A 24,423-nucleotide genomic window follows, 5' to 3' on the forward strand; every position below is an offset into this window, starting at 1 on the left:
GAGCCACCGGCGTGGTTTCAAGACGGGTGAGTTCATTCCCCTCATCTGATTCGGGGCGCCCTTTGATTGGGTATTAGTGTATCGATTTGGCGACGTTAGGTGTTATTGCCGATCCGTGTTAGGGTTACTAATTAGAGTGCTATATTGATTCCGTGCTCCTTGTTCATCTGTAGGATGGACCCCGACAGTAGCTACAATTTAGAAATACGGATTGTTGCTCCGAATTCGCGTGCGAGGTGGTTTGCATTGAATATGGTGGTGGATGCTGACCGCACTTATTTCACTGGGCTGCGTGATGAGGTGGTGGACAAGTATCCTCACGACTACGGTCACGTTGCTAGTTTGTTCTACTTGTGCACAAAGACTAAAGCTCACATTCCCCTCCGAGGTGATCATGATTTGTTGCAAATGTTTGCAAGAAATATTGCTTTGAAAACCTGCTTGATCACTGTTGCATACCACAGCCCTAATACTGACCCATGCCTACCTGATTGGGATAGTCTTAGCAATGTTGCATCAGTTGAGCCCTCAGTTGAACCCCCATTCACACCCTCTGTTGCTTGCCCAGGCTTACCCACTCACTCTACAACTGCTGGACCAAGCCATTACAGTAAATCTGCTGCCACAAATAGTGAAAGTTCGAGTGAGGAGGCAAACCAAGATGATAATCCTGAGTACCTTGCTAATCCAAACCCTGAGTATGAGCATGTTAGTGTTAATGATGAATCTTTGTATATAGACATTGGTCCTACCCCTGTCTCTGTCCCTGCTCCTGCCCCTGCCCCTGCTCCTAGCAATCTTCAGAGGTCTGTTGGTAGAAAACAAAGTGATGCAGCTGCTAACATTTTCTCCGACTCTGAGGAGGAATATTCTAATGATGAGTCTTATGATGATGTTATGGTTGAAGATAGGCTGCCTGAAGGCATGCCTGATGCCAATTATGACAAGATGAACCCTCCAATGGCTGTAGGAATCTTGTACTCCAACATGGAGGCTTTTAAAATTGCTTTAGCTACACATGCTGTTGTTCATGAGTTCAATTATGACATTGAGAAGAGTGATCCAGGGAGGTATAGGGTGAACTGTTCCTAGAAGATTTATGGGTGCCCTTGGAGACTGCATGCAGGAACTGTGAAGGATGGACAGACTGTTAAGGTATTTTGTTTCAGCTGTATAACTTATGCTTGGACAGACTGATGCCAATTATTTTGTAGGTCTAACATGTGCAGAGGAGGGCAGGGTATTAAGTTGGGGCCAACTACCCAGCTCTTGGCGTCAACACCACTGTCTGTTCCCGCCAAAACGCTTGGCCACCTGCTGTCCGTGAGATGGCACTGAGGAAGTCAAGCAATTTCATTTCCTATGGGCATCAGTGTCAAATGGTTCAGCCGTTATCCACCGTTAGAGACAAAAGGCAACGTAATGGCACACAGGGCAAAAGAAATTAGTGTCTGGTCACACAAGGACGAGCGAACTTTTTAATAGCACAAGAGAATTGAGCATCTTTTATAATGGCACACACGAAAAAAGCCCCCAGCCCAACCTATGTCGGTTCGCCAATGTTTCGGCCTGGCCCGCGATATATATTCGCCGAACACCTCAAAGCCCACGCAGGAGCTCGCCACGCTACACCTGCAACTGCAATAGCGGACCCGACCGCATACTGCTGCGCTCTTCGTGAATCGCCTTCTCCTTTCTCACCGCCACAGCCCTCAGGCGTCCACTCCGACATCGATTCGCGCCGACCGCCTTCCGCCGTTTCCTCCTCGGCCCCAGACATGGCCGGCGGCGATGGTGAGGCGGCGACCCTAAACCCCATCTCCTCCATGTACAGCCTCCTCTCGTGACGCGGTTCCCCTCTCTTCTCCCCTGCAGGCGATCGGCACCGCGGGCCGAAGCGGCACAAGTCCTCGGCGCCGTCGAAAGCGGCCCTGGTGGATGAGAGCGCCGAGTTCGACTACGCTGATGACTTCGACGATGATGCCCACGACGGTACTGACCGCGGGCTTGATCCCTCCCGAAATACACCGGCTCCCCCCGAATCTGTGCGGTTTCTGCGGAACTTTTTATTGATGGGGAATTTGGTTGGTTTTCTTGCTCTTATATGCAGCGGATATGGAGGTGAAGAAGAGGGATTTCACGAAGCTTGAGTTGAAGGTGGATCACGCGAGCCGTCCGCTCTGGGCGTGCGCCGATGGCCGCATCTTCCTCGAGACCTTCTCGCCGCTCTACAAACAGGCTTACGATTTCCTCATCGCCATCGCGGAGCCTGTGTGCAGGTTCCCTCCAATCACTCCCGTATTCAGATACTACCAACCTTGGTTGCATCTTTAATTCAGACTGCTCATGTGTGTATCCGGGTTGTACACAACACAACTTGAATTCCAGCAGCTGATTTTTGCATAAAGTTCTGATAGCGTGAAGAGGGCCATGTTTTGATAGGGCTGGTCTGATCAATCTAGTATGCATTGTTGACACACTAGCCAGAATTAATTAGGCTTGTCTTTGGATGTCATGGACCAGGAGATGTATTTCGAGTATTTCCAAGACTAGATTGAGAGATTTGCAATACTAAAACCTTACTACAGTGTGAATTTAGGATGGGGTTTGCTTTTGGGTGATTTTTTCTGTCCCATGTTATCTTATGTTCATGTGATGGAGTTAGCATGATTTCGTGTGAAGGAATTTGTGTGAGATTGGTTGGGATGCATACATATGCTGGGAGTTGTGAGGGAGAAAGATGTCAGTGTTTGCTTAATTTAATCAACTATGATTATCGGGATCTTTTGGTTTTAAATAAGTGCTGAATGTAGCTATTGCATTTTTTGTATTTTTTTCTTCTCCGAGCAGAGTTTTGTTGCTTGTTAGTTATGTTATTTGTTTATGAAGTTAAATATGTGGACCACTATCTAAACTTGACTGGAGTAAGTTGCAATACATGCGATGTTTATTCTGGAGAATTGAGTGCTAGGACAGTAGGATTTGCTTATTTTGGAGGATTGAATGACCTCATTAGAGGTATCAGGAGCTCGTTACTTCAAATTATGGAACAGCAATGAACATAAGTAAAAATTGAAACTGAATCTGAGCTTGCATGGTGCTGTTAATCTACAGTATAAGAGAGATTGAAATGGCTATGTTTTTTCTTCAAAATTTCTAGGATGCATATGTGTTAAAGGCTTCAAATATATTCAATGACGCGTTTGCAATTTTGCTTTCTGAAAATTTTACCCTGTTGTTGTGCAGGCCAGAATCTATGCATGAGTACAATCTAACTCCCCACTCATTGTATGCTGCGGTCTCAGTGGGGCTTGAGACAAGCACTATCATTAGTGTCTTGAGTAAACTGTCTAAAACCAAGTTGCCCCGCGAAATAATTGATTTCATCCACGCATCAACTGCTAACTACGGGAAAGTGAAGCTTGTCTTGAAGAAGAATCGATATTTTGTCGAGTCCCCATTTCCTGAGGTTGTATCACTTGGCTTGTGTATAAAATTCTGATTGCTCTATTGTTTTTCCTTAATGAGAGAACTGTGACACCTATTGTACAGGTATTGAGTAACCTTCTGAGGGATGAAGTTATATCGAGAGCTAGGATATCTCCTGAGGTATTATCTAGTTTGATTTTATTATCTCTTACTGAAACAAATTAGTGTCAGGTAGAGAAGAACTATGCAGTGTGTAAAAGTGTGTTCATGTCATCATTTTCTTTGTTTTATTTCTTCTGGTCTATTTTCGTTTTTTTTTTGTTTCCTTTTGAGTATCATATACTTCTCTTCCACATCGGCTCCCAACTTCTTGGGTGTGTAATCATATTGGACATTTGAAACCATTGTAGCTTGGTTAATTTTGTGACCTACCTCACTAGTCTCTTAGATAAAGGTTGTTTCCTTGCTAATTTGTCTACACTGGATCATTATTATCTGTGTAAGTTAGTTGTTTGCATTACAATGCCAACTAAATCTATCCTAATTTCCTTCAGGATTCCCTTGGTGCACCTTCATTTACTGTTAGCAAGACATCTGGCCAAATTGCTAGTGGACATGAAGACCTTTTAAATGGAATGGAAATTGCTGCTGCAACTGAAGACAAGGAAACACATTCTTTTGAGATTGATCCCTCTCAGGTATTTCTTCACTTCTATTGAAGCTTGGAAACCACTGAGTTACTGAGGGACTGATGTTCTGTTCATTTTCACACAGGTTGAGAATGTCAAGCAGCGTTGCTTGCCAAATGCATTGAACTACCCCATGCTGGAGGAATATGATTTCAGAAATGACACTGTAAGCCTGTCTAATCTCAGGAGACAGTCACTGCATGGTTTAGTGAACTTAGTTTTCTATGTCTAATTCATTGTAGGTAAACCCAGATTTGGAAATGGAGCTAAAGCCGCAAGCACGGCCTAGGCCATATCAAGAAAAGAGCCTCAGTAAGATGTTTGGGAACGGTAAGTTCATCATGCAAGCATCATTTAAAATTGAGTTTCAAACAATTATTACTCTGTTAAGAGAGCTATACATGGCAACAGAGCTTGCACTGAAGAATTTGCCAATAATTAGCATTGGATTGAAAATTGGATGTATCTGATTGCACATGGCTAATATGTGACCATTGTGAAGATGAAAATAGAAGTGGCTTGTATGAAATGGTCTTACAATGTCTCGTTTATATGGCTCTGTATTGTGCTATTGTTTAGTGCTTGTGAATTTCTAACTGAAGCAAATGCAAGTTTGAACTGCTAATTTAAGGAATTTTTGGCGCTTGCAGGGAGTAAAAAAATTGACATACTTGAATGAGTCTGTGCTATCATTTCTAATTTGATTTAATTTGTAACTATGCAGGACGAGCAAGGTCTGGAATTATTGTGCTACCTTGTGGTGCTGGCAAGTCCTTGGTTGGTGTATCTGCAGCCTGCCGTATTAAGAAGAGCTGTTTATGTTTGGCCACAAATGCTGTCTCCGTAGATCAATGGGCATTTCAGTTCAAGCTTTGGTCAACCATAAAAGATGAGCACATTAGTCGCTTTACATCTGATAACAAGGAGAAATTTACAGGCATGGCTAGTGTGGTTGTTACTACATATAACATGGTTGCATTCGGTGGTAAAAGGTCTGAAGATTCGGAGAAGATCATTGAAGAAATCCGAAACAGAGAGTGGGGCTTGCTTCTAATGGATGAGGTAGATTAATCTATTATCCGATTATTGAGGTGTTTATGCTTCAATGTCTTAATAAAGTGTCACACTCACTTTTGTCTCCTTTTCTTGTGTATGTGTTTTCAGGTTCATGTTGTCCCTGCACATATGTTCAGAAAAGTCATCAGCATTACTAAATCTCACTGCAAGCTTGGTCTTACTGGTATGTTCTCATCATATAATCCTGCGTGATTTCACTGTTTGCCTTGGTGTATTATGAATTAACTATGCTAATATCATCACAGCTACCCTTGTGAGAGAGGACGAACGTATTACTGATCTGAATTTTCTAATTGGACCAAAACTGTATGAAGCGAATTGGTTGGATTTAGTGAAAGGTGGATTTATTGCAAATGTGCAGTGTGCGGAAGTATGGTGTCCTATGACCAAAGAGTTTTTTGCTGAGTATTTGAAAAAGGAAAATTCAAAGAAGAAGCAGGTAAATCTATCTTGAAGTTTCTCATATGTTCCTGCAGAGAAATTACATAAATTTCTATCCTTATTGTGTGCAAAATGAAGTTCACATGTTCCAGTTAACACTATTTTTATTCACCTCCAACAAGACATACTTATACTTCTTTCATAAGTAAACAACAGAAATTTTTGTTTGATATTCTCGCTTTATTTAATTCTCTTCTCTCTTTGTATATGGAGAATCCCATCTTACTAACTCTTACATGTCAGGTACTGTATGTCATGAATCCGAACAAGTTCAGGGCTTGTGAATTCCTGATTCGATTCCATGAGCAACAACGCGGAGACAAGATAATTGTGTTTGCTGATAATCTATTTGCACTAACTGCTTATGCAATGAAACTACGCAAGCCAATGATTTTTGGTGCCACAAGGTGACTTAACATTTATGCAGATGTTACCTATTTTCTTCTAATTTGGCGCTTATTTATCTTTGAATCATTTAGCCATGCTGAGAGGACAAGAATTCTCTACCAATTCAAGAACAGTCCAGAAGTCAATACAATTTTCCTTTCAAAGGTGTGCTTAGTGGCTATCTAAGCTTGAATATGTATTTGGAATCAACTTACTGTCAGGAATCTTTGTGACTATATGTTGTTTCCTGTTAGGTCGGTGATAACTCGATTGATATCCCAGAAGCTAATGTTATCATACAAATATCGTCTCACGCTGGTTCGAGACGTCAAGAAGCTCAGCGTCTGGGACGTATTCTCAGGGCAAAGGTACTGTTGGCTTTTGCTTACTACCATTCGTTTCAGTTTATTGGCAAGCTGATTGAAATTGCTGCACTTGATCCTTTGGCATTCAAAGTTCTATGTGGATGTTTATGTTCCTTTTGACATGCAAAATTAATGTGGACATTTACATTCCAATCTTGAATTCATCATGAATGCAAACACATTATGGTGAAAAGTCTTGCTACTAGAAAGGGATTCTTAGAGGAAATTTCTCGTTAGTTTCAGCTATCAAGTAACACAGTAAACCCCAATGTTGTTAATGTCCTATCAACACCCAACAATATGTATTAGTTTGATTTACTGTTGTGCTGCTGCATGGCTTGCAAGAGCCCCTCCAGTATTGGTAAAAACAGAACCATTGGTGAGGCAAATCAAACATGGCACATGGTGTCAGAAACGAAAAGTGAATTCAGTTTTTGGTTCGAACTCTGTCGCAAAGCAGGTCCCACAAACCCAAAAAAAAACTGAGAACATGTGAGGGTGAGAGAAACCTGCCTTTAATTTGCATTCTGTGGGTCCCACTGAACGATTTTGCACTATGGCCTCCAACCATGGACTGACCGACTGAGTGATTGAACTCCCAGCCTTTGGTTTGATGCAGCACTTAAGCTGCTCTAACTGAATTATCACTGAAAGTAACCTACGGACCTGGTATTTGGAGTAGTTACACATAGGTTGTCATGCATTTGTACACTACCTTATTTACCAATGTAGAGCTACCAACCTTTAGTTAAGTTTCAGCTTATAGTTATCAGAGTAATTACCTTGATTTGGCTAATCAAATTGGGAGAAATATACAGAAAGTATTTGGAACACATGGTCACATTCCTTCTTTAACGAGTATCATGAATTATATTCTTTTTATATCTTCTGTAATTTTTTGTGACTTCAGGGTAAGCACCAAGATAGGATGGCTGGAGGAAAAGAAGAATACAATGCTTTTTTCTATTCCCTTGTATCAACTGATACACAGGTTAATCTCACTGGCTTACTTATTTCCTCACTGTTTTCCTTTTTTTCCTGGAAATGCCAGCATGTAGATATGTCATAACAGCCCTGCAAATTACCTTTAGCATATCAGCATTATATATTGTTTTGCCGATGCAGGAAATGTACTACTCAACAAAAAGGCAGCAGTTTCTTATTGACCAGGGATATAGCTTCAAGGTATGGCTTTTGGAGCTTACTTTGAAAGGAAGATTGTTCTTTCGGTACTTAGTGATGAAATGTTGTACTTGCCAGGTTATCACTAGTTTGCCGCCGCCTGAAGAAGGACCTAATCTGAGCTTTTACACACTTGATGAACAGCTTGAGCTTTTGAGCAAGGTGGGCATTTCTGTATCCACTGGTCATAGTTTTGTTGGCAATTACTGATCGTGTGCAGATGTAACCCTTCACCGCTACCAACAGGTGCTGAATGCAGGGGATGACATGATTGGTGTTGAGCGCTTAGAAGAAGATTCTGATGGCAAGGCTCTTCTAAGAGCACGACGCTCTGCTGGATCAATGAGCGCCTTCTCTGGAGCTGGTGGAATGGTCTACATGGAGTACAGGTGCTGCCTCTCTCTCTCCACTTTTCCTCTGATTTTTGTTTCGGACCATATGCAACCTCTTTTTTTAACTGAATGCACCGACCCGTGATCTTTTCTTTCCAGCACTGGCAAGGGAAAAGGTGCTCCCAAGAAACACAAGGACCCATCAAAGAGGCATCATCTGTTCAAGAAACGCTATGCGTAGCCTGTTGTGCTTTGCTAGAACTGATTTGGTTCATGAGAATCTTCTTGTTTGGCATCGAATGTCGTTGCCTTATAAACACACAAGCCAGGTTATGCAGAACTGTTACTTTTGCTCAATTGTTTCCTCGGTTCGAGCAAGGTTACTGAGCTACTGTAGCAAAGACCAATTTTGATCTCAGGTTTACACGTGATGCTTAAAGTTGGCATACCCGGCTTTCGTGTGGGACAACAGGACGTGTCTTGAAATTGTAAATGCTGTTGTAAGCCTTGTATTATACGAGTAAAAACACGCTAAATCGCAACGCTTCATATTTGTTGCTAGGTTCAGGCTTCCTGTATTTCAACTCCAAAGGAAACTAAGTTTTCGATAATCCTGTATATCCTATGGTTGTCAGTTTGATAATTTGTCATCTTACATTCAATATTTTCAGGATGTCCGATTAATTGTGATTAATAACGACTAATTGTTGTAGACAGTCTTAGCTACTTGACCAGGACCTCCAGCTCGGCCAAACCGTTCAAAAACCTAATCGTCCGATTAATCGTTGTCTAGTTGCGATTAATTGTCCGTTCATGGTGTGTTGTTGTCCAGCCATGCCTAGCTAGATGGCTTATGTTTTGGCCTAAGCCCATTAGGGTCTCTTCTTTTCTACCCCTCATTCTCTCAGCCTCTCACAAGTTAGCAGAACATACACTCTTCTCACCTCTTTCGTCCAAGTGCAGCTATTGCATTGTTGTAGCTCTCTCTTCTCTCCTTTCTGGTTCTCAGCTGCTCCTCACTCCCTTTCAGCTGCCCTCCCTCTCTTCCTTGCAGCGGTTGTTGTTGCTTCGGATGCATAGCAAAACTTTTTCCAAAAATGGTTGCTGAAGCCAAAGACTCCAGAAGGAAGGCTAAATCTTGAGACCATAGATTTAGGGCTTGTTTGGCATAGCTCAACTTCACTAGTAAAACTATTTTTTAAGAAAATAGCTTCATGAGTGACTTTCTAGATGAAGCTGAGCTGTTTTGGAGAAAGTGTTTGGCAAAATAGCTTCACCAACTACTTCATGCATAGTTGAGAGAGAGAAATGAGGGAGAAGCTGCAATAAGCTACTTTTTTCAGCTTCATCCAACTTATGTCTTTGTGAGAGGAGGGGAAAAACAGCTTCACCCATGAAGCTGTTTTTGAAATAAGTGTTTGGCCAAAAAAACAGCTCACAACAGCTCATGAAGCTGTTGTGAACTGTACCAAACAGGCCCTTAGTATATTGTGTGTCTTTCCCCATATGTAGAGAACGACCGGAACGATCATGGAACTCGTCCAGGGTAGATTAATCGTCCTGAACGGTCCCAAGCTCAACCAGCCGTCCTGAAAACATTGCTTATATTCAAACTATAGTTGTCAGTTTGTATATCCTATGTTGTGCTCTATGGCATCCTCCACTTTGGTAGCTGACATGTGGGATTTGTTAGCAGCAGTTTTTTTTGAAAGCCACAGTTGTTGAACCAAACAACTTTTAGCTTTCTCATGGCCCACGACCCATATAAGCTTTCCACTGCTCATAGCTCACAAAACATTTTGTTGAAAAGCCACAATCCAACCAAATAGGGCCTTAGCTTTTATGTGTTCACTGTGCGGCTTGTAGTAGACTATGGTGACTCGTCTTGGTTTGCAAGGCTAGTCTGATGGGGACAGCGTCCGCGGGCAATGTAAGCGGATACGATGTTGTGACAACAATATGGCTTGCAACAGACCGTAGCGGCTAGCTCTGCATAGCAGAGGTTAGCAAGGTGTTGAACATTATCAACAACAACGGTGCAAGCTATGACGATGGTTTATTGACTATTGACTTTGTGAACAAGGATGACGGTGCAGGGTGACAAACGCCTAATAGGGATGTGGATTGTTGAGCAGCAGAGCAATGACATATAGGTCGAAATGTGATATAGAGTGGTAAGAGACATTACATTGTGGTGCGTGTTGAGGTATTCATCACAATTACCTAAGTTGCTTTGATTGTGTTTTCTATTGCTAATTTTATTTTGGTTATTTGGTCCTTTTGAGGGTTTAGTTGTTTCTTTCACTATCAATATATGTCCAATATTCTCCTCGTGATGGCTTATAAAAAAGTAGACGGAATAGTTTTCAAGAATATATCTATATATTTTAGTGAAATGTTATTTTTTGACTAACTGATAAAATATTTCAGAAATTTGGTTTCAATCTTGTCAAAATGTCAAGTTTTTACTTGGGAGTACATACAAATATACTTCAGGTTTCGTGCCTAAACACGAAAAAAACGAAATTCTATCCAATTTTTGCAGAAGAAAATAGAAACTGTGAAGAAGAGGCCCCGTGTGCCCCTGTCGTCTCGTCTCGTGCAGCCGCAAGCACGAGGCTGTGAGCGAGCCAGCCAAGGCGCTCATCGACTCCAGCCAGCCGCCCAAAAAGCCAGGCGCAAATCACAACCTCGCCTCCTGTCCCCCCTTCCCTGCTCCTCGTTCCCCTCTCGCCGCCCGCCTCCCCGCCGCGATCGAGGAGGCGCCAATAGCAAGGAGAGGGTCTCCTCCTCCCTCCACGGCTCCACCGAGCCCCCCGGACCCTCCGCCCCAAATCGCTCTCACCCGGTTGGCTGCCGCCCCGCCATGGATTTGGATCTGTGGATCTCCAAGGTCAAGGAGGGCCAGCACCTCGCCGAGCACGAGCTTCAGTCTCTCTGCGAATACGTGAGCTTCCTACCCTTAGGGTTTTTGTCATCTCGTTGCTCTCTGGTGCGGCGGCTGTGGTGCTAGGGTTCTTGGTGGGTGGAGGTAGATGGGGAAAGCCGTTGCCTTTGCTGCGTCTGGTGGTGGTGTCTGTAACCACGGTCTGCTTTACTTGTTGTCCAGGTGAAGGAGATCCTCATCGAAGAGTCGAACGTTCAACCGGTGAACAGCCCCGTGACGGTTTGCGGTGACATCCATGGGCAGTTCCATGACCTGATGAAACTCTTCGCGACGGGGGGGCACGTCCCGGAGACGAACTATATTTTCATGGTGCGGATTGCGGAGCCTTTTTCTTCATTGCTTTTTCACGGGAACCGTGGTTGTTGGGACGGTTTGGCATGACTATGTTTTTCTCAATCGAGCTTTGCTTAACTCGCAGGGTGATTTTGTGGACCGTGGCTTCAACAGTCTGGAGGTTTTCACCATCTTATTGCTACTAAAAGCGAGGTATTTAGTCAGTTTCTTGTTTGGTATACTCAGTTGTTTACTTGATTGTTGCAATGTTTCTGTTGCCTAGCTTCTACTTTAATAGCCGCTTCAACATTTCGTGCTGTTAGTACAACCTCCTTAGGGTTTGATGGATAATCTTTTTTAGTATAACACAACCTTGTTGTTTTAGGAAAGATGCACAGTTGCTTCTACATAATTAACCATAGTAGCTTATTTAAACATAATTTGGCTAATGGCTTGTATTGATTGATTGCCAATTGACTATTCATATCCTTTCGCACCTTGTTGACTCACTTTTTCACATTATCCTTCCTGGATTATTGGCTGCTCTATGGATCAAACTATTTTTTAGTTCATCATGCAGTTAAAACTTAGATAATGCATGCTGTTTTGGCTTTTGAAAAATACAGTTAATATCCTGGAGTTGATCTGAGTAGGTTACTAGGTTTAACCATGGTTGGCACTGTCCACCTAACATATGTGGTAGCTGAATGAGTTTATTGTGTTTGAACATAGAAACAGAAATTTCCTCCCCTTTTTAGGCAGCATGAACTGCAAGTGTGAAAAGAAACATCCATTCGCATACACTTTCCCAATGAACTAACATTCTTATGAGATAGTTTTGATTCTCATAATTTTCATTGTTACTTCAGTTCCCATCTAGAATGTTTCCAAGAACCGTCACTATCTATGGCTAATTCTTGCTGCTGAATGTTCTGATTGTTGTTAGGTATCCTGCACACATAACCCTTCTGCGTGGAAATCATGAAAGTAGGCAGTTGACACAGGTATGTTCTTGTATGTGAAAAACAGATAATTGTATGAGTTCATAGTTTTTCTGATTTAGGCCACTTTGGTTGCAACTAAATGCCATGTGTGGCTGAGTCCAATATATGGTCCCATGATTCTTGTGCTCTGCTTTTTACTTATGAGCTCAAAAGGTGTTGTATTCATCTGGTTGCCCTCCGCTGTGCTCTCTTAAAGCACTTTTGGTCATCTGTGGGAAGCATAATATTTAATTTTTGGTAGCATGAAACAAATTCAGTACATGTTGATTTTATTCTAGGGGAAACAGTGCTCTTACTGATACTGTATCTGTGATTTAATCTTGGCTTCGTGATGCACATCAGAAATGTGAATCTAGGAATGCAAGTTACACATCCGTGATTATTGAAGTCTTGTGCTTCTGCTTCTCAAGATAACATTATCTGGTAATCGGCCTGTGTGTCATGCTTAGGTTTTCTTTAGCCAGTGCCTGTTAAACTACCTGTCAACATGGTTCTTATTTTTTGTGTTTTTTCCAATGGTTATGACTTCAAATGGCTATATCTTTTAGCTCTCAATTTACATTGCATGCTTGTATCCATATTGTACCACAAATAACTGAAAACACTTGACATGGCTTACCTTATCATGCAGTCATACTAATAATACTGTGACTTATCTTTAGGTTTACGGTTTCTACGATGAGTGTCAGAGGAAGTATGGCAACGCCAATGCATGGCGGTACTGCACTGATGTATTTGATTACCTTACACTATCAGCAATCATTAATGGCCAAGTAAGTTCCACTAGGGAAAAAATTACAGGTTCTCATTTCATGTTATTTCGGCAAGTCATACTTAAATTATATGCTGAATTCAGGTCCTCTGTGTTCATGGTGGTCTTTCTCCCGATGTACGTACTATTGATCAGGTCTGTGACTTCTGTAACTTTCTTATAACCATCTGTGAACACATCTGTTTATGAACCCTTAAGTATGACCCTTCCCATTTTATGGGATTCTGAGTTTCATGTCTTTTAGGTTTGCCATACTTGGTGAATACATAAGTAGAAATATTTTTCACATGGACTATAAAGGATATGCATAGCCTTAAGAATTACATCTATTTGAAAACTTCACCATTATCAGTGATATAAATAAAATGCTTCAGTGGATATATGCTGGAAGTTTGGAAATTTTGAATATTAAACAGCAGAAATGTTGTTTTCAGTTATTTTGTTTTTTCTGTTCTTATTTTCAGCTGGTTGTGCTAACTGTACTTTTTTGGACGTGTTTCTGATAGAATTTCCTTTGGTAATAAGAATGCTTATCATCAATGAACTAGCATTGCTGACTCATTTTGTGAAGAATATTGAGCACGTGATTCTGGGGTTGATTTGGTCCTTAGAATTTCTTACTCATTTCTTGAAGAATAGTAGTGCATGATTATGTGGTTGATTTTTATTTTGACTACATATTTCAATGAGATTGAAGCTTTGATTACCTTTTCACCAGATACGAACGATTGATCGCAATTGTGAAATTCCCCATGAAGGTCCTTTCTGCGATCTTATGTGGAGTGACCCTGAGGAGATAGAGACATGGGCTGTTAGTCCCCGTGGAGCAGGTTGGCTGTTTGGATCGCGAGTCACGGCAGAGGTGTGTATACAATAAGGCCCCGTTTGGATCGTTGGAATTGAATTCCATTCTAATAATCATAATTTAGGCACAGATTGTGTTTGTATACTGCTGTTAGCTATATGGGGGAGATGCTTATGTACTGTACTTCTGTTACAGGGGCGTGAGCCAAAGAGTGCTATAAGTTGTATCGTAGAAACATAGAATGGAGATCCATGGAATCAATTTCCATCTCTCACCTCATGAATTTAAGATAGGCTTATATCTGAACTTTGGAAAGTTGTCGAATGTCAAATTCCAAGCCAAATAGCCTAGTCCATTAAGAAGATTCCAATTCCTGCAAAATGAAAGGATCCAAGCGACCCCTAAATGGACTGTTTTTTTATTCGCTCCTATGCAGTTCAACTTTGTTAATGGTATTGAGCTAGTTTGCCGGGCTCACCAGCTGGTCCAGGAAGGCTTAAAGTACATGTTCCAGGAGAAGGGCCTTGTAACTGTGAGTTCTTGTTCACATATGGATTGGCACTCAGATATTGGTTGTATCGTATTATAGTAGTATGCATTTGTATTTCAGTGTGACTATTGAATTGTTATGATGCCCATATTAACTTCTCTTTTCTTCTCCAGGTGTGGTCTGCACCTAATTATTGCTACAGATGTGGCAATGTAGCTTCTATATTAAGCTTCGATGAGAAGATGGTATGATAGTTCTTTTATCTTTAAGGATTTGCTTGACGCATTTTGCACACCTGATTAGTGATTACTCTTTAGTCAATGTATACAATAAGTTTATCTCGATCCAAAGTAGATTTTAGTGTGTATTTGTACAAGCAACTTTTTTACAGATAATTGTTTCTGATATGCAACCAAAAGATAATTATGCAACCACTGTTTCTGGCTAATATTTTGGGATCTATACCTTAGTGTAGATGTTATACAAATTAATGTTATGGTACAGCTAAGTGGGGTCACCAGCTGCTGTCTTTTGCCATAATGCATCAAGTTTATGGACAATTTCTGTATTCTTCTGTTCCAAATTATAAATCGTTTTGGCTTTTTGGTACATAGCTTTTGCTATGCACATAAATATATGTTATTTCTATATACATAGCAAAAACTATGTACCCCCAAAAAAGCCAAAATGACCTATAATTTGAAATGGAAGGAGTACTTGCTAGTGATGCAGAGATTGGACCTGAAACAAGGAATAAAGTTATGTAGGGAGAGGATTTCAGTAACTGTCCATGGAAATAAACGAATTGCTGTCTAAGCGTATCGACCATGCTTAGGGCTTGTTCAGTTAATCCCCAAACTGAGGGGATTGATTAAATCCCCTACAGGCTACAGCTACAAGTCCAAAAAAAAAAACCTCAATCCCTTCCAACCCCCTCGATTTTGAGATAAACCGAACAAGGCCTTATTGCGGAAACAAATAAACCACTTGAGATTTAGTAGTTAATCAGCATTTTGCCTATTGTGTCTTTGCTGAGGTGTAGAACAGTAGAAGTTGCCATGAAAAGTGAAGTGAATTCAGTTTTTCAGTAACTTACAACCTCTAATTCTTTTTGGGTGGTCATCTCCAAATGCTCACGAAGCATGACTTCACCTTTTTTTTTTGTTGTTGCAAGGGGCCAACAAGTTTTGTCTCACTGCTTTCTCAAGTTGCCCAGTAGTGTTTCATGAGATATATGACCGATGCTGATTTACAATATATTTCTCTGTTACCAGGAAAGAGATGTCAAGTTCTTCACAGAGACAGAGGAGAACAACCAGATGCGAGGCCCAAGGACTGCAGTCCCATATTTCCTCTGACTTCAGTTGTACAATTTTAGAAGTCAATATTTAAATCTGTAAGGGTTAAAGATCAATCAGATGTGTTTATTGTTGTAGGTTCAGATCATAGTGCAATCTGATGCATTCGATTTCTGTTTTCTTTTGACCACATGTACAATAGACCATCGGGAGTGTCATATCTTCCTGTATTCCTAAAGTGACTGTCAAAGTTTTGTTTATGATTTAGTTTGCGTGCTATTCATTTTGTACTGCGCTTGCATTGTGCAGCAGATGAGTCACGCTTGGCATATCATTAATCTCATTTGAGATCGTTCATTCACGTGGCAGGATACTTTCGTGCACGCAGCTTCTGGCATATATTCATATAGTTGAATGGGTCCAGGTATATGTTCTGTAAACCAAGCTTGATTCTGCACGACTGACAATCCTTTACTCGCAATTGTTTACCATGTGAGATGCACCTTGGATGCGTAAATAAGGCTAATTCGTGAAAAGTATCTTGTCCTTGCAAACACATTTGGAGATCAACACGAGGGAGCATAGAAACTTGTCTCTGCTTGTGAAAGTTGATGGAAAGAATTTACTTGGAGTTTGATATTGGTTTCACTCTATTCTTTTGACATATGGAACTTGTTATCGATCGGATAACGGATACCGTTACCTAGAAATATATCAAAGAGTTAAGAGATTTTTAGGTGAAAAATTCTTTATATTGGTCATTATCTGGCAAGGAGAATTATTCAAAACAGGCTCAATAGACCATGGGGATGAAATAGCCGTTGGACGATTAGGGCATCCTGTCTTTAGAGATAAAGAAAAGGATGCGAGCTTTTTGTAGTAGTTTTGGTGGACGTTCTTTTTAGAAAAACAGAACCCAAATTTAATGTGAGACAGGTAGGATTACCAGTAGAGTTCTATGGTGGCAAACTTAATAGAGTAAGTTATTTTGATCTTGCTACTCTAAAAAACATATGCGGCATGCTCAATTAGTGAAAACTTTGTATTAGATCAGCTACTTTGGAGTTTGATTTTGGTTTCATTCTATTCTCACCATGGAGGGAATTTAGACATGCTAGTATAGTAGAGTAGAGTAGAGTAGAGTAGAGTAGAGGATCCCTATAGTTTGTCTTTGGGTGGAATGTGATGGAGGAGGTTTGGGAACGAAAAATTGTATCATAATTGACAATTCACAATGAAAGATGTGGGTGCAAATATATTTTTCACTCGAAGCATAATTCTTATTGAATAGCGACCTTTCTCCCTTGGCAGTGTTTCTTGTGGAGTCTGTCCACTAAACTCCTATTCTTTTTTCACCATTACTCCCACTCCCACTAAAGAAAATAGGCAATTAGTAACAGATTCTTAAACATGGCCTTTGACCATCTATTTTCTCTCAATCAATTACCTCCAACCAAAAGCACCACAGTGCAAACAAAACCAAAATTTTCGGCTCGGTGCCTTCTCTAGAGCGTCTCCAATATCGCCTAAATAAACTTGTTTCGGGTCACCCTAAAATTCTTGGAATCACAAAAATACCCTGTCGTCCAACAATCGCTAGCTTTGGTGCCGAAAAAAAATTAAAGTTCCGGCCACGTCAGTCAGCGAGCCCCTAAAACTGATGATCAAAGAAATGCGTCCTTTCTTTCCTGGTTGATCTAGCGGCCTAGCGCTAAGCTACCACGACTGCGCGGCGAAGCGCAATTCGCAAACGCCCATGGCCCATGGGGGCGGGGGCGGCTGCAGGGGTTCAAAGATGGCAATATTGGCGTAGCAGGACGACCAGGCTCTGTTGTGGAGGTGTGACGTTGGCGTAGGACAATCTCACGGTGATGAGACGAGACCGGACACGTGGACACTGGACACCAACGGGAGGCGACGTGGCTGCGGCCGCGACGGCAGGGAAAGGCGTGTGACGAAGAGGCAAAGGCGCGGAATATGGCGCGCGCGAGCGATCGATTTTGCCGCAGGGCTGGCTCTCCAGGTCGCCGATTGGGAGCGCGGAAATCCAAGGACAGAGAAGGGAGTAGTAGACCTCGGGCGAGCGCAAATATTGGTTGCTACTGTTGGAGTCCGAAATCTGTTGATCTCGGCCAGGAACATTATTACGGGATACTAGGATAGGGGCCAAGACGGGCACAGGTTCCGGCTTCCGCCGCGACCTCTGCATCGCATCGCACCATACGTGCGGTTGCGCGCCGGCGCCGGCGCGGTCGCGGTAACGAGAAGTTTTGGCTGCGCGCACGGCGTCTCCCACGTGTCGCGCCCGCTTTTCCAACGGTGGGGAGAAGGCATTGCCCTCCGCCGCCGGTCTCCTCCCTCGCGTCCCACTCCCGGCGCCCGCCCCGAACGAACGAATCCTGGACCGCACGCGATACGCACGGCACGAACGATGCCCAGCCCGGGGTTCGGCAGCCCGAATGCCCGATAGCGATGGCGTTTGCACCATCCTCCACCATCTTTTTTTTTTTGGGGGTTCGTTATTACTGGGGTCTTGTTTAGTTCCGAAAAGATTTCGGATTTCGGTACTGTAGCACTTTCGTTTGTTTGGGACAAATATTATCTAATTATGGACTAACTAGGATTGAAAGATTCGTCTCGCGATTTCCAGCTAAACTGTGTAATTAGTTTTTGCTTTCGTCTATATTTAATGCTTCATGCATGTGCCGCAAGATTCGATGTGACGGTGAATCTTGAAAACTTTTTGCTTTTTTAGGATGAACTAAACTAGGCCGATCTGCTTTTCTGTTTGGACGGCGCTCGCTCGTGCCGGCGTGCCGCGGCATGCGGCGGCCTCCTCCTCAAGAGTAGTACAGGTCTTCAGATCAGATCCTCGTCGTCCTCACGTGAACCCGACCAGCCAGGGCTCCCCTCTTTAACAAAAGCTTTGACAGGTTGTGGGGTTTGTGTCAGCGTGCACTAGTTGCTCGATGTGGACTGCTCTGCTCGTGCGGGGGCGGGGGCTGTGCCGGCGTTCTGCTGCAGCTGCACACACGGCAGGTCAAACAATGGAGCCTGCGGGCATCTTTCGGCAGTCTGCTCTGCTGCTCTTCTTGTCCCTTTTCCCAATTCTCATGATCATTCAGGTGGGGGCAGCGCTAGGAAATTAATTTTTAATTAAGGCCTTGTTTAGTTTCTAGAAATTTTTTTAAAATTTTTCAGATTCCTCGTCACATCAAATCTTTAAACGCATGCATAAAGTATTAAATATAGACAAAAATAAAAACTAATTACACAGTTTGATCGGAATTGACGAGACAAATCTTTTGAGTCTAGTTAGTACATATTTGGATAATATTTATCAAATATAAACGAAAGTTGTACTATTCATATTTTGCAAAATTTTTTGGAACTAAACAAGGCCTAAATCTTGTTTAGTTCTAAAAAATTTTGTAAAATCGACACTGTAGCACTTTCGTTTGTATTTTACAAAAATTATCCAATCATAGACTAACTAGGCTCAAAAGATTCGTCTCGTCAATTTCGATAAAAGTGTGCAATTAGTTTTTATTTTCATTTATATTTAATACTCAATGTATGTGTCTAAAGATTCGATGTTACGGAGAATCTGAAAAAATTTGTTTGGGAACTAAACAAGGCAGTCCTCGTCCTGACTCGGACTCGCCCCCACTTCATTTAATATCGTCAGTGGTCTTTCGTTTTAATAATAATAATAATGGATTCAAAACTCCGTTGAATGCACGCATGTTTTTCTTTTATATATATGGCGAAAAATTGAATGCACGATGAGTACGTTACACTGACCCGCAACGGATTGATACTACTCCACCAGACTTCAGTCCACTTCTAAAGCCGTATCAGTATTTTGTAGCCTATTTAAAGGAGGACAATAATCTTGATTTTTTTTTTGTTTGGCAGAATGATTGAAGGTAAAAGCGATAATGCAGCTCTTCGTGCGATTGAGCAGTGTATGTATAGTAATAACATCAAAAGAAATAGAACAATGCAGCTGGGACACCTGGTAGGATCGGCGTGATAAAACCATTTGGTTTTGCCAAAATCATAGCCGAGAACGAGCAAATAGAGCGAGGAGAGATGCCGAGCAGATCGAAACAGCGGCACATCCTACTTGGCAGATGCTCTGGACCTCTCTGGATATGGTTACAACAAAATCGCAGAGGGGGGGAAAAAAATAAAAAGCAGAAGAGGATGAAAGAAAAAAAAAATGCCAGTAACTGACTGACTTGGCGCTACCTCCTCCGATCCCTAGGCGGCGCCGGCGGCGAGGTTGTCCTTCCCCCACGCGGCGAGGGCTGGCTCCCCTCCTGCCCCATTGCCCGCCTGCGGGCACCACCGCCGCCCTGCAGGAACTCCCCGACCTCGGCGTCCGAGAACGACGAGGATCCCCCCGGCGCGAGCCGCCGCCGGGGCCCCCGCCGCCGCCACCTGCCGCAGCACCGCCGCGCGACGCGGAGCGGGGCGCGCGCCACGCAGCAGAGCACGGCCACGGGGAGGCACGCGCACAGCACGCAGCACGCCGCCGCGCACTCCGCCATCGCCGCGCCGCTCCCCGTGGCGGCCTCCGCGGGAGGAGCCGCCGGGGACACGCCGGTCCCGCGCGGGCTCCCTCCTCCTCCTCCTCCTCCTCCTCCCTGCCGCTTCTTCGAGGCATCCTTCTTCCTGCGCGCCGCCGCCGCCGCCGCCGGCTTGGAGTCCATGCCGTTGCCCCTTGGCTGCTTGCCGTTCCCCCCCTTGCGGGTTGCCTTGCCTTGCTTCGCTTCCGGTGCGGGCGATTCGCGTAGGAGAGCAGATGAGGCGTGGGGGGTCGTGGCTTCGTGGGAAGGAGGGAGGTGGGAGGGGAGTAGGGACGCTGCTGCTGCAGTGCTGCGTTGTGCTGTCTGACGTCTGTTGCTTCGCATTTAAATTCGGAAGGAAAGGCATCTCGTGCGTGCAGGTCTTGTTTTTATCTCTGAACAGATATAAAAAAAATATGATTCTGTTTTTCCTTTAGGAAATGGGGCTTGTTTAGTTCCGAAAAGTGAAAAGTTTTTAGTACCGTAGCATTTTCGTTTATTTGTGACAAATATTATCCAATCATTGACTAACTAGGATCAAAAGATTCGTCTCGTGATTTACAGCTAAACTGTGTAGTTAGTTTTTATTTTCGTCTATACTTAATATTTCATGCATGTGTCACAAGATTCGATGTGACGGGGAATCTTGAAAACTTTTTGGTTTTCAGAGTGAACTAAACAAGGCCTGGGATAAAAAGAGATAGATAAATTTCGATTCGAATTTTGGCAACTTATTCGCCGGCCTTTTGCCTTTTTTTTGCTTACCAGCCGAAAGCTCATTTACTGAGTACTGAGACCGCACGACTGCGAAAGCAAGTCGCACTGAGGAATCTTGTTCCGTGCTAATTATAGCCGTGGTATATTTGGGCCGTGCTAACGGCACAAGTGTTTTTATAGCAGTTGGGCCGGATGCTTTGCCGTTGCGCCGAAGAGTTTGGCATCGGTTCGTGGCTTCGTGCAACTCAGCTGATATTATCCAGTCAAAACGTGGTCGCCTCTCAGATGGTTACAAGTAGACAGCGCGGGTAAAGGGTATTCAATTCAATTCGTTGGATTGGGATTCAATGATTTGTGGGATCACTGGATTGCCCGGCCGCACGGTGGCTGCCGGGGAGTACACGGGTGCATCAAATAAAGTGTGGCCCCCACGAGGCTGTTTGGACACTGAAATCTTGAATCCTCGTGCGCCGATGGCGATGTTGCCGCACTAGCCACTAGGCCGGCAGGCGCTTTTGCTTTAGGCCCTGTTTAGTTTGCCAGCCAAATTTTTTTTATCCATCCCATCGAATCTTTGACACATGTATAAAACATTAAATATAGATAAAAAATAAACTAATTACACAGTTTAGTTGAGAATCGCGAGACGAATCTTTTAAGCCTAGTTACTCCATGATTAGCCTTAAGTGCTACAGTAACCCACATATGCTAATGACAGATTAATTATGCTTAATAAATTTGTCTTGCAGTTTCCTGACGAGCTATGTAATTTGTTTTTTTATTAGTTTCTAAAAACCCCTCTCGACATCCTTCCGACACATCCGATGTGACACCCAAAGAATTTTCATCCCCAATCTAAACAGGCCCTTAGGCAGTATCACAGGGTACCTTCAGCACTGTGGCAGTACAAATAAAAGTTTGGCCACTTGGCCGCTCTGATCCTCACTGAAAAGCTGAGGACAAGGTTGTGCCGTTGGACAGCACTACTTGAGCAATTCTATGAAACAAGCACTCCTATATTAAACAAAACAACAACACTGGACGGTGGTGAGAAGCAAACACAAATCACTTATCTACTTAGGCTTGTTTGGAGGGTCTCCATAGCGCTAATGCGGAGGAGCCGACGGAGCTATAAACTTGTAGCTCCTTAGGCTTCTCCGTTTCCTCAGTGTATTTGGGAAGAAACCGGAGCTGTTTTCTTTGCTGAGCTACAAGTGTTCAACGGTATCCTGGGAGCTGCGCCAAATGAGCTGTTATACTAAGAGTCAAGAGTACAAAAAGACTCACTCCTCACCGCGTCCAATCGCTACCAGAATTACTTCTCACCTTTGTTTTCCCACTAGAATCACTCAATAAGATAATCAAAGAGTTAGAGCTAAGAATTAGTGAGTGAAACTAAACTATACCTGTTTGACACAAACCTTGGATGATGCAATTCTAGGTCGAGCCCTAGTCTAACTATCTTATTAAGTTATGAACTATATTTATAAAAACAATGGTAACAACATTTATGACTGAAAATAGATATAACATAAAGTATTATAACGATATTTATTTATTGTGATTAATGTTAATGTAATTTTATATAAATATGATTAAATTTAAGATATTTAACTTCAACATCATCCCAAAACTCGCATGCTTTTTGAGACCTAGGGAGCAAGAGCCAACGGAGCCCTGAGTGTTTTTTTTTCTTTTTCTTTGTAGAAAAACAAAGTAGATGGCTGCATATGCTTGCATGCTATGGGTATGGACACACGTACAACCACCCCTACCCACCTCTATGAATATCTTCGACAAACTAAACTATCAGTCACTAGATCTTTAAATTGATGAAATCATCAATCAACATATACAAGTATTTGTACAGTTCGACGATCAATTTTTTCGTGGCCTTAACTCTTTAGTAGAAGGTTGCAAATCCTGCTTTGAAGAAGAATTTGCTCTGGCTATTCTTGGGGCAAAGCAGAGATATTTCCATTTAATAGAGAGATGTTCCTAAGATTGTTGTATTTTTTTTTCTTTGTTTGTTTATTTCTTGAACTTTTTTTTTACTTGTTACGATCGTCTTTTCAGTAAAGTCAGTGGGGGTATACCCCTTCCTGTTTGGCTCAAAAAACACTGACAACTTTCTGTCTCGTTTGGTACCACTGAATAAATATGATAGCTTTTTCCTACAATAATAAAATCAAATGTAAATATTTAACTCCTGTCAAGGCTAAGACTTAATCAGAATGATGAAATCACTTTCTATTGCAACTCTAGTACTGGTATATAAGAAGCATTTTTTTTATTGTTATTCTGAATTCATAACACGTGTGACACTGAACAAGACCTCCACTGTTTTAAGTGTTTATAACTCCCTTGAAGAACTTTTTTTTTTAAAAAAAAAAAGAATCCACACGTGCCAATTAACCACATTTGCCTAGCCATGACGAGCGAGATCAGTACGTGCGACGCGCTGGTCTCCCTCAGCCGCCTGCATTTTCTTGTAAAACACCACGATGTCCTCGACGGCAGGGGACGCGTACGTCCCGGACGGCGTCCGCCGCCGCGAAGTGCTCCGCCCACGCGGCGAGGCGCGCGGGAACTTGGCCTCGTCGAAGAGGCTGGTGCCGGCCACCTCGTCCACGGCCTCCTTGATCCACGCCAGGTAGCCGCCTAGCGCCACGTCGACGTACCCGATGCTGTCGCCGCCGAAGAAGGGCTTCCTCTCGGAGCTGCACTCCATGAGTGCCTTCTCGATAGTCTCCACTCCACCGCAGGGATGGCGTTCTTTGAACGTCTCGGCCCTGTCCTCAAGGGGCGGAGCCAGGATTTGAACATAGGGAGGGCCGTGCAAATCAAAAACAATTATTTGTGTCAAAATATTACATGACAAAGGTGTACATAGCACCAAAATAAACATTTGCGACAAAAAAGAAGAAAAAAATAAAGAGAAATTAATTATTCTCAAGCCCCTAATCTTTACCTGATCAATCTATTTCTTTGGCCAGGAAAAGAATCACAGTAAAACAAGTAGTTAAACGGGGGCAAAATTAATTAGTACTAGATCCTAACATCAAATGACAAACAATCAGTTACATATCTTTTAGCCTCAGACAAGGCGATCACTTAAACGGGTAAAATGGTCATTTAAATAGAAGGTTAAACCAAAACACCATACCACTGTTAGTGTTTAAAAGTTGAGTACACGTGCTTAATGACCATTTAGAGTTTAGACGAATAATGATAGAAACATAGGAGATAAGAAAGATAATAGGAAGACTAATGCTAAATAATATAGATCTCATTGTTGGAGATCAATTCAAAAGGATTCAACAAGAAAAACGCTGATTTTCAATTAACTAGCTAATTAGAGTGTGTGGTAGGAGACAAACTAATGTTTGATAGGCAATAATAAAAATAAAAAATATGAAGAAAATATTAGAAAGATCTAGATTTTATTTATATAAGAAACTATTAGAGATCAATATGAAATAAGAATAAAAATCTTAGTACAGATAATATCATTATAACTAGTTAATTAGACAATTAAGCACCTAATTTATAGTATGTATTAAGAGAGTTATGAGGAGGTTGGGGGGTGCCAGGCCCCCCTCAGCCCCCCCTTCCCTCCGCCACTGCTGTCCTCCGCGGTC

The 24,423-nt window shown here is 42.5% G+C and overlaps 3 protein-coding genes across 4 annotated transcripts; 2 read left to right on the forward strand and 1 right to left on the reverse strand.

Moving 5' to 3' along the window:
- Window positions 1,615-8,545, forward strand: LOC8063093 (DNA repair helicase XPB1). 2 transcript variants are annotated; one of them, XM_002456137.2, is made up of 19 exons: window positions 1,616-1,794; window positions 1,876-1,992; window positions 2,111-2,279; window positions 3,247-3,469; window positions 3,553-3,609; window positions 3,984-4,127; window positions 4,204-4,284; window positions 4,361-4,448; window positions 4,843-5,180; window positions 5,283-5,358; window positions 5,441-5,634; window positions 5,880-6,043; window positions 6,116-6,188; window positions 6,278-6,391; window positions 7,299-7,379; window positions 7,514-7,573; window positions 7,649-7,732; window positions 7,817-7,959; window positions 8,062-8,545. In XM_002456137.2, exons 1-19 carry the CDS (start codon window positions 1,779-1,781, stop codon window positions 8,141-8,143), a joined length of 2,304 nt encoding a protein of 767 aa, XP_002456182.1. In that variant the 5' UTR covers window positions 1,616-1,778; the 3' UTR covers window positions 8,144-8,545. The 2 variants fall into 2 exon arrangements, with proteins under 2 accessions (XP_021312622.1, XP_002456182.1); XM_021456947.1 differs by having other exon boundaries at window positions 1,615-1,794; window positions 7,514-7,732.
- On the forward strand, window positions 10,484-15,852 carry LOC8063094 (phytochrome-associated serine/threonine-protein phosphatase). The gene is made up of 10 exons (XM_002456138.2): window positions 10,484-10,849; window positions 11,012-11,158; window positions 11,268-11,335; window positions 12,069-12,126; window positions 12,789-12,899; window positions 12,983-13,033; window positions 13,617-13,760; window positions 14,140-14,235; window positions 14,367-14,438; window positions 15,468-15,852. The coding sequence occupies exons 1-10, from the start codon at window positions 10,769-10,771 to the stop codon at window positions 15,549-15,551; spliced, it is 912 nt and encodes a 303-aa protein (XP_002456183.1). The 5' UTR covers window positions 10,484-10,768; the 3' UTR covers window positions 15,552-15,852.
- On the reverse strand, window positions 19,465-20,484 carry LOC8063095. Its single transcript, XM_021457594.1, has one exon. It carries the CDS (start codon window positions 20,408-20,410, stop codon window positions 19,742-19,744), a length of 669 nt encoding a protein of 222 aa, XP_021313269.1. The 5' UTR covers window positions 20,411-20,484; the 3' UTR covers window positions 19,465-19,741.

The sequence above is a fragment of the Sorghum bicolor genome, chromosome 3 (genome assembly GCF_000003195.3).
Source record: "Sorghum bicolor cultivar BTx623 chromosome 3, Sorghum_bicolor_NCBIv3, whole genome shotgun sequence".
NCBI lineage: Eukaryota > Viridiplantae > Streptophyta > Magnoliopsida > Poales > Poaceae > Sorghum > Sorghum bicolor.